Below are 14,263 nucleotides of genomic sequence, written 5' to 3' on the forward strand. Positions count from 1 at the left end.
TCCAAAGATGCACCATTTGAAATGTATATTCTCTTGGTTTTGGCCGAGTTAGGTTGATAGTTGGACTAGATGATCTGGAAGGTCCCTTCCAACCTAGGCAATTCTATGATTCTATGTTTAAATGATATTAAACACCTTGCACAGACATCTCAATCATTTCCATAAATAATAAAATAATTTCCTTTTCAAAGGGAAGGAGAGGGTTATTAGTTTTTACATTAACTCAGTTCAAAGATAGACTGGATTTGTAGTGATCTATTGATCACCAGAACTGTATTAAAAATGAAGATCAAACTTAGTATCTGTCTGTCAATTTTGTTTTAAACACATTAAATACAAATGTAACAAGTCTTTGCAAAAATCACCATGATATGATCATTAAAAAAAAAATAATACAAGTTATTTAACATTTAAAATATTTTAAAGTAGTCATTTGTAATGTAATAATTAGAGAAGATGCAGGAAAAAGAATGAAAGTACTTAAAAAGCAAAATATATTACAAAACCAATAGATAATGTATTTATCTAATATAATGCGGATTTCTTCTCCCCATCATCAAATTAATAAGTTTTTTTTTGTTTGAAGAAAGCAGTAAAATCTGGTATCTTGTAAAGCATGACACAACCATCCCCATTAATGCTGAGCCATCATTTTCTTCAATGCTGAATATTTGTATCGTACATGTTGATAAATCATGTGAATTTAATGCAAAAATCTGTACGACGACTTCATTGATAAGGGACTTGGAGGTGATTCACTGCACCTAAAAACTGCAAGGCTGACAGAATACTATGAAGTCCCTGCAGCTTTTTGGATAAAAGATGACAAATTGTAACCTCACAAAGCTGAAAAACATAGACTCTTCAGCAAAGAAACCTGGAACGTTTCTGTGATCTTCTGATTGAATGTTTCAGTTGCAAGGAACCTACAGCGATCGTCTAGTCCGACTGCTTGGCCACTTCAGGGCTGACTGAAAGTTACAGCATGTTATTAAGGGCGTTGTCCAAATGCCTCTTAAACACTGACAGGCCTGGGGCATTGACCATCTCTCTAGGAAGCCCGTTCCAGTCTTTGACCACCCTCTCGGTAAAGAAATGCTTCCTAATGTCCACTCTAAACCTCCCCTGGCACAGCTTTGAACCATTCCCATGTATCCTATCACTGGACACACCAAGGAGAAGAGCTCAGCACCTCCCTCTCCACTTCCTCTCCTCAGGAAGCTGTAGAGAGCAATGAGGTCGCCCCTCAGTCTCCTTTTCTTCAAACTAGCCAAGCCCAAAGTCCTTAGCTGCCCCTCACAGGACATCCCTCCCAGCCCTTTCACCAGCTTTGTTGCCCTCTGGGTGCATTCAAGGACCTTCACATCCTTCTCAAATTATGGGGCCCAGAACTGCACACCGTACTCGAGGTGAGGCCACACCAACACTGAATACAGCAGGATCATCACCCTTTTTGAACAGCTGGTTATACTGATCTACACTGACCAAACCCCTTTGCATTTCTTTTAGAGTTCTAGCATAGTATTCCTTTCAAACACTCTCAGAAATCATTGTGTTAGCCTAAAACTAAAGGTACAAGAAGAGGTGTTTTGGGACAGCCTGGCTGGAGCCCGTGCCAACAGACTAGTGAAAGATGTCAAAGTAAAAGCTCTTCCTAACTCACTGGATTCAACAGTAACCAACATCCAGCATTTTACTTAGTTACCCACTTTTTCTGGTACAGATCTGCAAATGAAGAGTAGTGACGTAGGTACTCGAGGTCTAATAACATTCATATGAGTGAGAAAGTCTACAGATGGTATTGAAACACAGTAAGATTTCAAATTTTGAGCTGTAAAACTTTTCCCATTGTTTTTTGTGTTAGATCTCTTTCCACGTGAAAAAAAAACCACAACAAACTAGCCTTTGGCATCTAACAGCACATAAAGGACAAGGACATACTTCCATACGAAAAATCTGCCTCCTTTCAAAAACCACGCTCTGTAGCTCAGTCAGAGCTGTACTAGGTCACGTGTGGTGTTTTTTCCTTCTCCCATGAAAACATATGTAAGAGTTAAATACAAGTATTAATTTTTTTCAATGGACTTCTGCATAATACTTTGTGCTATAATAAGACACAGCGATTCACCTATCAATGACGTAGAAGTTGTCACCATCATCCCCTTGATCAATGACATGTTCCCCTCCTTCAACCAGCTTTTCAAACATTGCATCCAGCACCTGAGACATTTGTTCCTGTTTAAAAGAAGACAAAGACAAGAAATTATCATCTGCTTTTAAAAATTTCACTCTTCAAATTAACTGTCCAGCCTCCCAAACATGCAGATAAAGCTTAGAGACATAAAAATGTTTGTGCTACAGAAATGTGTGGATCAATCAGAAAGACAGTTTTTAGCATTCAGTGTTAGCTTTTTCCTCTTCCAGTGTTCAGAGCCCAGCCTCCCTTCTTGTCCCTGCGAACGATAACATAGATCTTGTCTGCAATATAAATTGCTCATTAGCATCCAAAGATAGAATTTCACCCTTCACAACTGTGTAACATTATACAGTTCAAAGAAAAAACTGTATCCCTTATTGCAAAAAAATACATTTACCTGGTTGTCTTTAGAAATATTTTGCAGAATTTAAAGTTTCAAAATTATTGTAAAGTATTTTGAAAATCTAAATTATACAATGCCCACACAGTGTTGGGACAGATGTAACCATAAAGGTCTGCAACGCTTTGGTTGAGTAAGGAAATACTGGACTCCTTGGGAAGTAGGGATTTACACATGGCTATAAAACTACTTTGTTAATTTGAATGGAACACAGATGTTTAGAGAGAAATGTTAACAGACTAACAACATGTCAGCATCTGAATTATGACTGCATAATAACAAAAACCAATCACTAATTACATAAATTGTCTTGTTTGGTGTAAATCTGCTAAAACTTTACTATTCACATAAAAAAGCCCAAACCCAGCTCATTATGGATTAACGATACGAATCCTAAAAAGATAACTTAATAATTCAAATTTTATTTTCAGTTTATCCAGCAATCCAGACAATAAACACAAAATTATCCTCTACTTTTTGAAACTTATTAAGTGTGTATCATAGTGGAACAAACAGGGTTTAGTGAAAGTCACAGTAAAGAAAAGCCTGTGGATTTAGAACCCCACGCGTTTTACAGTGTTTCAGTTCACAGCATTTCCAGCCACTGAAAAATGGCATTTGCCTTTCCAAACAAGACCAGCCTAAGCCAGTCCTCTAGAGTCCTTCTGCAGCTCATGGACAGAGATAACCACACTAGATAACTCAGAATCATTCTCTAGAGACTACCCTTCCTTTCCTCTGATGACAGAGAAATCTGCTGTAACTCGCAGTTAGACACTTAATTTTTAGACAGGTAAACTTAGGTGGAATGAATGAATGAATGAATTCCATCCTTATCCTGTTGAGTCTGGAATTCCAGACGTCTGCTAGAAAAGTAACGCGGTCAGCTGTAGATGATCCAGGAGGTTCCTGGAGTGCCTCGATGAAAACTTCCTAAGGCAGGAAATAGACAGCCCTACCTGAGGGGATGCCATACTGGACCTCGTAGTCACCAATGCCAGCGAGCTCATTGGGGATGTCAAGATTGGAAGCAGCCTGGGCTGCAGCAACCACACACTAGTGGAGTTCACGGTCCTGAGGGATACGTGCCAGACGAGGAGCCTAATCAGGACCCTGAATTTTAGGAAAGCAAACCTCCAGCTCTTCAAGGAGTTAGTCAATAGGACCCTCTGGGAAACGGTCCTCAGGGACAAGGGGGCAGAACAGAGCTGGCAGATCTTCAAGGACACCTTCCCATAGAGGGCAAGAGTTCTCGATCCCCAGGTGTAAGAAATCAAGTAATAAAGGGAGGAGACCAGCATGGCTGAGCTGGGACCTGCTGGTCAAACTAAAAGGCAAGAAGAAACTGCACAGGCAGTTCAAGCAGCATCAGGTGTCCTGGGAAGAGTACAGGGATGCTGCCCGGGTATGTAGGGATGAGGTCAGGAAGGCCAAGGCGTGGCTGGAGCTGAACTTAGCAAGGGATGCTAAGAATAACAAGAAGGGCTCCTACAGGTACGTCAACCAGAAAAGGAAGGTCAAAGAAAGCGTGCCCTCCCTGATGACTAAGAATAGCAAACTGGTAACAACAGACAAGGAGAAGGCTGAGGTTCTAAAGAATTTTTTTGCCTCTCTACTGCCAGCCTCTCTCCTCACACCTCCCGGGTTGAAGGACCACAAGACAGGGACCTGCGGGACAAAGACCCTCCCACTATAAGTGAAGACAAGGTTTGTGACCACCTGAGGAACCTGAATATACACAAGTCCATAGGACCTGATGAGATGCACCCCAGAGTCCTGAAGGAATTGGCTGATGTAGTTGCCAAGCCACTCTCCATGATATTTGAAAAGTCATGGCAGTCAGGTGAAGTCCCTGGTGACTGGAAAAGGGGACGCATTGCACCATTTTTAAAAAGGGTAGAAAGGAGGACCCTGGGAACTACCGCCCTGTCAGCTTCACCTCTGTGCCTGGGAAGATCATGGAACAGATCCTCCTAGAAGCTATGCTAAGGCACATGGAAGACAGGGAGGTGATTCGAAGCAGCCAGCATGGCTTCACCAGGGGCAAGTCCTGCCTGACCAACCTAGTGGCTTTCTACAGTGGAGTGACTGCATCACTGGACAAGGGCAGAGCTATGGATATTACCTATCTGGACTTCTGCAAAGCCTTTGACATGGTCACCCACAACATCCTTCTAAGTTGGAGAGATATGAATTTGATGGGTGGACTGTTCGGTGGATAAGGAACTAGCTGGATGGTCACATCCAGAGGGTGGTGGTCAATGGCTCGATGTCCAGATAGAGAGGGGTGACAAGTGGTGTCCCTCAGGGATCCGTACTGGGACCGGTGCTGTTCAACATCTTCATCAATGACACAGACTGTGAGATCAAGTGCACCCTCAGCAAGTTTGCCGATGACACTAAGCTGAGTGGTGCAGTCGATGTGCCAGAGGGACGTGGACAAGCTAGAGAGGTGGGCCCGAGCAAACCTCATAAAGTTCAACAAGGCCAAGTGCAAGGTCCTACACTTGGGTCAGGACAACCCTCATTATCAATACAGGCTGGGGGATGATGTGATAGAGAGCAGCCCTGCAGAAAAGGACTGGGGGGTACTGGTGGATAAAAAGCTGGACATGAGCCAACAATGTGTGCTTGCAGCCCAGAAGGCCAATCGCATCCTTGGCTGTATCAAGAGAGCCGTGGCCAGCAGATCCAGAGAGGTGATTCTCCCCATCTACTCTGCTCTCGTGAGACCCCACCTGGAGCCCTCAGCACAAGAAGGACATGGACCTGGTGGAACGGGTTCAGAGGAGGGCCACGAAGATGATCCGAGGGCTAGAGCACCTCTCCTATGAAGACAGGCTGAGAGAGCTGGGGTTGTTCAGCCTGGAGAAGAGAAGGTTCCGGGCAGACCTTATAGCAGCCTTCCAGTACCTGAAGGGGGCCTATAAGAAAGCCGGGGAGGGGCTGTTTGCAAGGGCATGTAGTGATAGGACGAGGGGCAATGGTTTTAAACTAGAGCAGGGTAGGTTTAGATTAGACATTAGGACAAAGTTCTTTACAATGAAAGTGGTGAGGCACTGGCACAGGTTGCCCAGAGAGGTGGTGGAGGCCCCATCCCTGGAGACATTCAAGGCCAGGCTTGATGAGGCTCTGAGCAACCTGATCTACTTGAAGATGTCCCTGCTTACTGCAGGGGGTTTGGACTAGATGACCTTTAAAGGTCCCTTCCAACCCAACAGATTCTATGAATTTCTTCACTTACTCAAAGCTTTTAAAAATATCAGTGGTACTGTGTTAACCAAGCCTTTTTAAAAAACTGAAGTTAAATACAATTTTACTTCACAGAGTTCATGTGTGGGGGCACAAGGAACAACAGAACGGCAGCATCCATCCTCAGCTGATCATGGTAAAATACAGTCAGACATCATGCAGCCTACCTAGGCCAGCAAGGAATCATTTAACTGTCTCTATTTAGTACCTTTTTTTAGTATAGATAGGTAAGTATTTGCAAAAAGAGGGGTCATTTTACTATCAGTGAATACGTTGTAGTTCATTTCAGAGAAAGAAAAAAGTGCATGCGCGCCGTTGGGAGAAGCTGAAAATTAGGTACAGTTTAAGAACTTCCATGCTTAAATTCATAGGTAATATTATTTCAATCTTTTCAGTTTTCCCTATGTACACTAAAAGGAACTCCTACAGAATCTGCAAAACTGACCTAATGTCAGTTAGTTGTCTAAAGCATTTGAAGCAGCCCGTTCCCTTCCCCTCACTTTACACCTGAATTGGCAAAGGGGCTCCCCAACCTGCAGCCCTCGGCTGCCCTTTGAAAACAAGTAAGAACATGCAAAATGTTCCCCGCTTTACAGGAGGGTAGAGGGTATATGTTATCCTCTAAATGCAAGCAATGCAAGAAAAATGTATTATATGGAAACAGATCCTTGGAAATTAAAATTCTCCCAAGACATCTTAAAATGAAGAATAAACTAAAAAGATGGTTATTTGCAGTACTGAAGGAATAATACATACAGTTATACTCTCTATTCAGTGAGAGTATCATCTCAGATTTCATGTTAGAACATTTTCAATTTCGTAATTATGAATCAAGCTCACACAACATTTCTGGTAGGTAAATCTATGACTTTTTTAGACAACCAAGTAGGATTCACAGATACAGTTCCCTTCCTAAAAACCCCCATGTTTTAAGCACTATAAGTTATTGAACACATCAGAGAGCTAACTAACTGTCTACTATCTGCTGAAGTATTACATGTGTATTTTAACTTACAAATAAATTGAAACTAACTTAAAGACAACTAGCCCCTTTCCCAAAACTTTCTATGTAAAATAAAGACGGCAGACTGCAATAACCAAACCAGGCCCGTGGGTCTTGCTTTAACTGTGAGAATTACAGAAGCTGCTTGCCCAGGTTGCTGCTATGGGAATTGTCTTCATTCCCTGCCAAACTGAGTCTCAATTTACTGGCACCCTCCCATAGTTACTTTGAAAGGATGAAGATGGGAAGATGGGTACTTCTAGAATTAAAAAGTAGATCTGTTATCATACACAAAATTAATTTTAGTATTTTGTAAAATGCTGCAGTCTGAAAACTTTTGTTTCTTAAAGCAGTCCTAGTTTAAAAAAATACATATAAAATGGAAACAGGAAGAGGGTTTTTATATCAGTGTTTGTAAATCTGCTACGTGTAATGTTGTGGCAAACTGGTAATCCATATTCTAAAGAATGATACTTTATAAACATGATAAAATTTATAAAGAATTTGAAGTATTAAATATGTATGTTGTGCAATCTTTGTGACTTCCACTAAAATTTTATTATCTGAATACAGCTTTTTCAAATATAATAAAGCATTTCTTTTTCTTAAGGATAATGCAGTCCACAAATATAAAGTACCAAACCAAAAGTTTAAATGATTTGAAATCTGCTTGTTTATATAATGTTTATTTACATAGTCCAATTAATGCGTACAATAGATTTTTTTTTTCCATTCTAAACTGTGAAGCATGCAAATGCTTCAAGAAAGGAACATTTTTGAGAAAATTAGGGGAACCTTGGGTTGTTGCCATGAAAGCACACTTTGATCACCATCCTTTGTGATACAGAAAATATTTTAACTTCCTTAAGAGCAAGGAAGCTGAATGGGGAATCGGATTTTCTGAAAGACACATTCACAATACAAACCAAATTAATGTACCAAGATTTTCTTTATAAAGATATTTTCTGGTTTTGGAGTGTAGTTACTGCGTTTCTCTCAAAAAGTCTTTCTAACAATTGGACTTTAATGACAGAGCATGATTTCACAAAATAACTTACTAGACAAGTGAATAAACATGCCATAGTTACAGCCATCATTACTGTCTCAATCACCTTTGCTTTCAAGGGTGGATTTAACTGCTGGGAAGCAGGAGTGCAAGGAAGCATCAGCTCCCTTACCAGCATCAGCCAGAATGATGTATCGCCTAAAGTGGAGATAATGTGGTTTTCTTCCCTCTCTTACTTAGACCAAGATGGTACCAACCCTGGTTTTATACCTGCTTAAATGAACTGTGGGAGTAAAGTTCTTTTACATATTTAGATCAGACAGAATCAGAGGCTACAACTAAGAAGTACAAACTCCACAGGACCAGGGGAGGGACTCAAGCACTGACATGGTGTAGTCTGGGCTGCTTTGCTCTTGGTGCAATTGTTGGCACAGCTGGTACAGTTTTGACTTGTGCTAACTATCACTCCCCCTGACAGACCCTGGTCACGGCTTGGAGGAACGCTGGAGCCAGGGCTTCTTCCCAGTAAAGGTAAAACCACCCTGGTTAGTTGCTTGGTTTGGTGGGGTTAGGAGGAGAGAAAGGTTCAAGAGAGTTTAGCTGTACATCCTGCTCTGCATGGCCTCAGGGACAGAGAATGTCCTCTCATTGAGTTTGTGGTTACTGATTACTGAACTGAATAAAGGTGACAAGAATGGAAAATTTCAAAATAATCTACTGCAGTCAGTCAAACTCTGCCTTTGAACATCCTTCTTAACTTCCTGACAAACAAAATCTGTATGTCTAGTCAATCAAATGACATTTTCCATGTAATTAAAGCCTTCAAAATACTGAACTAAGGCAACATTTAATATGAAGGGCATGTGACTATGACAGATAACTAGTAAAAAAAATTAGCAGGTGTTCTTAGCTTTTTAGTCCCAAAATGTGTAAATTAACTCCACGACCTCTCTGGGCGACCTGTTCCATCATTTAACCACCCTCACAGTAAAAAAGGCTTTCTTAAACAGATTTTTTTGCATTTCAGTTTGTGCGCATTGTGCCTTATCCTGTCACAGCACCACTTGAGAGCAAGTCTGGTCAACAGACCAGTGCCTCCATCTGCAGTAGAAAGGCACTTGTGTCTCTTCAGTGGACCCCTGAAAGACGCTGTCAAGCTCCTGTTTATCCTGTCTAATGCTACGCAGTCCTTCTGCAGTTCCTTCACCTGGCAGCTCAGCACTCTGACCACAGCACATCTCCCACAGGTGAAGCCACCATTGCCCTACAGCCTTCAGGAGAGATGCCTGCCACTCCCAGCAGCCCGAGACAGAGATGGCCACATCCTGCCTATGGATCTGGATCGAAACCTTTAGATGTGCCATGGTTGTCTGGTCCAGCTGGTGCTGGGGAACGCTCTCTGTGGCCCATCATCACTGTCATTGCATCAACTCTAGCAGTCCCACATTATCTTGCGCACTGTTTCCAGTTCCCCTTCAAACTCCCATCTGCACAAACTACCTCAACTGCAAGGTCTCTCCTAGTTTGCCCTTTGCTGTGCTTTGCGAGCTCTCTCTCCACAACGGCAGTTACACAGATGATCTTCATCAACACTTCACCAGGAGCCTGAAGCTCTCTGTCAGTCTTCACGTGCCAAGTATTCTAAACACTACACACTTGTGGCAAAAAGTAGTTGCCCTGTCTTCTCCTCTATCTCATGGTGGCCACATGAACCTCTCGCACAGAAGAACTTTAATATCAAAAAATACCTCTGGTAGTTATCATGGAGCCTATGAACAGCGCAGCATGTAAGCAGAGGTTTTACAAATCATTCTGTGAGAGTGAAGAAATACTTTATTGTGCCTAGAGTGAAGCTCCGATACTAGGTACCTTTATGAATCTAGGTCTGTGGTAAGACCCATGCATAAGTAACGTGCGTGCAAGCCTGACGTATTGCTATTCCACATCTGAACTGTACAAATTTGTGTGCGTGTTTACAGTCAGTTACAAACAAAAGACATGACATGAGATTCAGAACAATGCCCCAGACAGTAACAATAACTGGTTTACCAAGGCCAACCCCCTGGAACAGTGTCTGATCCCACCCTTCTTGCCAGGCCAAGTGAAAAACTGCAAATAATCACTCACAGCTCTCCTAACATATACTTTGTATCACATAAAGTACTGTTCTCCAGACACATGTTGCATTATTCTAAAATAGTATGTTTGCCTCAATTTCTTTCAAGTCAACAAAACAAACATCTCAAGACAATTCCTTGGAAAAAAAATAAAATCAGTTAGATAATGGACATTGAGTATAATTAAATCTGCATTTTATTTAGTATACATTTCACACAGATTAAAAATCCAGTCAATCGCACGCCCTTGCAAGACTGCTTTTGACCCATTCTGCAGCGCTGGCAGACCACGACGTGTCCTTCCCAAATGCCAGTGGCTCTTTTACCTGCCAGACTACCAAGTGATTTGCTACCACTGTGCCAGGTATGTGTCTTTTTAATATCAGTTTACAGATTTACTGTGAGCCATTTTGTCAAGGAAAAATGAACAAAGTTCTCCATACTAAACTCAACTATTCTTAAACAGCGGGGCTTCCGAGAAGCATCAATGTTTGAATTGTTGATACAAACGTTTGTTGTCTGACAAAGTGCTACCCATTGTGAATCAATGAAGGCAGTGTAGATAAAATGGAATGTAGGACACAATCATCACCGAAAGTCATGACAATGACAAATGTAAAAAGTAACTTCAGAAAAATATCCTTCCCCGCTATTTAAGAAAAGGTATTAAGGACACAGAAAGCACAGCTACATTTTTACAATTAAAATTATGTGGCTTCTGACAGCAAGCCAAGACAATCTTAATCTGGCATTTGACAGGAGCTGGTAAAATCCAACAACTATTAAACTGGATGCAGTAAGTCCCAATGATGATATGTTAGGATTATATATGCTTTGGGAATTTTCCCAAAAGAAGGATGAGTGTGCTGCTGGAGTGCTCCCTGGCAAGCAGGAAATCAGAGTTAATTTCCCTTTTAGATCCAAGACATCCTGCACAACATAAGCAAGCATCAGATTGCCTTGCACTTCAGCACAATAGTAGTAACAAGACTTGCCTATCTCATATGACTTGTTAAAATTATAATGTTCTGAGACGCAACCATAGGACTATCATGTGAACAAAGTTAATCCACAGTTCTTCCATTGCCCCAAACAGAGTTCACAAACCACTTTATTGTTTACTCCTACAACCATTTCACTAAAATGAGCCCAAGTTAAAACAGCATACTGTTGGCCAACTTATCCTCACTTTGAGCAACCTGCAATATCAACAAATTAATGCTCGGCATGACATTAAGAGGGTAATGAAGGAGACAGAATACCAGAATAGGAAGAAAAAAAAAAAACAACAAAACAAACAGAGATTGAAAAAGCCAGCAAAACATAGGCGGGGAAACCATGGGAAGAAAAGGAGTTCTTAATCAACAAATCAGGACCTTGGAGAGAAAGAGTAAATTACAGAATTCATGTCTCATGTCTCAAGCTTTCCGCGTTTGTTTTTCAGAACAAAACCATGTACATATGCCCCCCTGGAACTCTCATATAAATGTTAGCAGCACTATTGATCCAATTCAAAATGTTTAGCTCCTTTGTGTAATATCCACTTGTCAACTAACCAAAAGGCATTTAATTTCTTCTCTATTAAAGAATCTAATTTATATTTTGAGGTATAATCAATATTTCTGAGTATTAATATTCTGCTTAAGAATCTACCTTAACCTTCCTCCACCTAATTATATGCTAAGTTAGTATTCTGACTCTCATGTATCACGCACGTGCCCATCAATCAGGCTCGGTAACACTTTTTCTTGTAACTTGCCCCTCTGAGCAAGTTGGCTGACTTTTTAGCAGTTTGATAAAAAAATAGCAGAAATAATTCAGAGTTGCAAATTGTCTCCAAAATTCTTAAGCTGAATGCACGTCACATTGGGCAGTTCTTTTGCAGAACGTCTTCAATAACTGGTTACAGGCAAGGTAGAGAGAATCTCTGTTTGCTAGATCTGATGTAAGCATTAATTTTGCCTTAGGAAAAAAAAAGAGAGGATTAAGTCCAGTACTATTTGCTTGGGAACCCATTAGTTTGCAAAGAGTTTTGTGACATCTAGGATGGCAGAGTATTAACATGTTCGGGCATTCTGGGCTCTCTCTTACATATATGTATTCCTGTTAATTCACCAAAATTTTTCAGAACGTAAAAGCAGAGACTCTTCTGTTAGTAGTACTTTTCAAGGAATGCTTTGCCCTTAAATATAAGAGTTCACTATTCATAAAACAGTTGTGTTACGCTTTCTTTCATCTTCCTTTGAGTTACTCAAGTCTAATTGATTAATCAATATTTGTGCTCTCTTATAATAATCCCCCAGGTGCATGAGTGGCAATATGCCCAGAAATTGCTCTTACATATTTGTAAAGAATATGTATAATTTATTACCTTTGAGAAAAGGGTCAAGACCTATTTGGAATATTCTCTACAAGCATTAGCAGGGCAAAGCTCTCCAAAATAAAATTTCCCTGAAAGAGAACAGATGATCTAACACCGCTTGTGAATGTTTGCAAATGAAAGGATTCAAACTTTAAGTGCAAGGGTGCAGCACAACTTTGATGGCATCAGTCCCTTGAGCCACCCTGTTACTCTGATAATGGGTTCATCATGTTTTTTAACTGCTGGCCTATGAGCCGTAACAGCCAAATCAGATAGTCTGTTGTTAATCAGCCCTAGCAAAGTTTCCTCTTAAAAGACAAAACCAAAAGAATAACTTCTCTGAATTGCATTGTAAAAAGGAAGTGTAGAAGGCTGCATTGGCCACTAGATGAGCTGCTGCTGCTATTCCTCCCAGTAATAAAACAGTTGTTAAGGCTGAACAGAGACAAATTCCAGTAACAGCGACTTGGGGATCGTTCTCAATAATGGCCCAAAGCATCTGATCATCATCTTGTTTTGTCCTTGCTAGCTTATACAAAGTGAAAGTGGAGGGGAAAGAGGGCATGCAGCTTCCAATTCCACTGCCAGTAACCTCCAGCATCTGGAGGATGAAGGAGAAGATGAGGTAACATGCTTTGGGCACGCATGTTGAGCAAGCAGCCTGGCACACTACGGCAATCCTAGACAAACACAAGCAATACTCGGATTTCTAGCCATGGTGTGGCAGGCAATCGAGAAGAACAATAAATAGTACCGTGCTCTAATAGGAAGACGTTTTCTGGGAAGAAGAACAGGAAGAGGTGCTTTAAAAGAGGAATGGGTTAATCTAACATAGGTTATTAATCTAACAGATTAATAGCGTGGGGAGAGGAAAATGAACATCTGAATGCGCCTCTCTCTCATTTAATTCACTCATCCACACAGTTCTGCTTCTGGAATTTCTTTCCTGGACTGGGCCTCTAGAAAGTAGCCAAAGAGCTCTGCAAAAACCTCTTTCCCTCATCTTGTACGTGCATGTTTCAATCCATATTCTTCTCTTCAAGTAATTTTTTCAATACCGTTACTCACTAGCTAAACTGATATTGAGTGACAGCAACCAGACGGGACGTGATTAAAACCCCAGAAAGGTGAAAAAATGCTATCATATAAATTTTTTTAAGTACTTTTTATTTAAGGGTGTTAACTCAGGAGTGCCTTGCTGAACTGACATTAGTTGACCAGTCACATCCTCAGCAATCCACAAAATTCAAGAAAGTTTCAAGAAAATTCAATTAACTTCAGCAACTTTAAGGAATTTATAAGAGTTAGGCTTTAAAACATAGAGTGCTGCTCAGGGAATTGTACCAGAGCCGGTGTTCCTTTACACTATGCTGTATTTTCAATCAGAGTCAATATGTGAAATACTGATATTTATGAATACTTCTCCATAAGTTTACCCATCTGATATTTAAACCCTGCTGTCAGGTAAATGCAGGCTGAAGACAGTGTTGTGTGTGTTTAGAAAGTCCTAAGTTGTCTCAAAGTCTGAAGGTTATCCTCTTCTCCTGTCTCTCATTTAGTCTCACATTCAAATGGTTCTGCTGTTTTTTACTTTTATGTGAAAGCTCTTGTCTGTTCAGATGGACTCTTTAATTAAAACGCTGAGCAGCACTGTAAGTCACCTCCTAACTGCTGCAACTTCTGCTTTAATGATACCCTTATCTTCTCCTTCCATTAAAATTAAAACACAATGTGGACTCCATTTAGCATCATGTACTGAACGAAATTCTGATCATGCCTTAGGACATGTTGTTATACTGTATTTCAGAGCAGTGCCCTATCTAGGAATGGTGTTTGACACCTTGCTAAAAGGCCATCAGGGAAAAGCTATTAAGCACTTTACATTCTCTCTTCCCCTCTAACTCACTGACCTCTGAAACAATGTTT

The 14,263-nt window shown here is 40.8% G+C and overlaps 1 protein-coding gene across 1 annotated transcript in view; it reads right to left on the bottom strand.

Moving 5' to 3' along the window:
* Positions 1-14,263, bottom strand: part of PRKAR2B (protein kinase cAMP-dependent type II regulatory subunit beta) — a 94,161-nt gene that overhangs the window by 7,061 nt on the left and 72,837 nt on the right. The window contains exon 5 of the mRNA XM_063323437.1: positions 2,129-2,235. Coding sequence (XP_063179507.1) covers positions 2,129-2,235 — 107 coding nt within the window. The remainder of the gene's footprint in view (positions 1-2,128; positions 2,236-14,263) is intronic.

This window comes from Chroicocephalus ridibundus, chromosome 1, assembly GCF_963924245.1.
Source record: "Chroicocephalus ridibundus chromosome 1, bChrRid1.1, whole genome shotgun sequence".
NCBI classification, from domain to species: domain Eukaryota; kingdom Metazoa; phylum Chordata; class Aves; order Charadriiformes; family Laridae; genus Chroicocephalus; species Chroicocephalus ridibundus.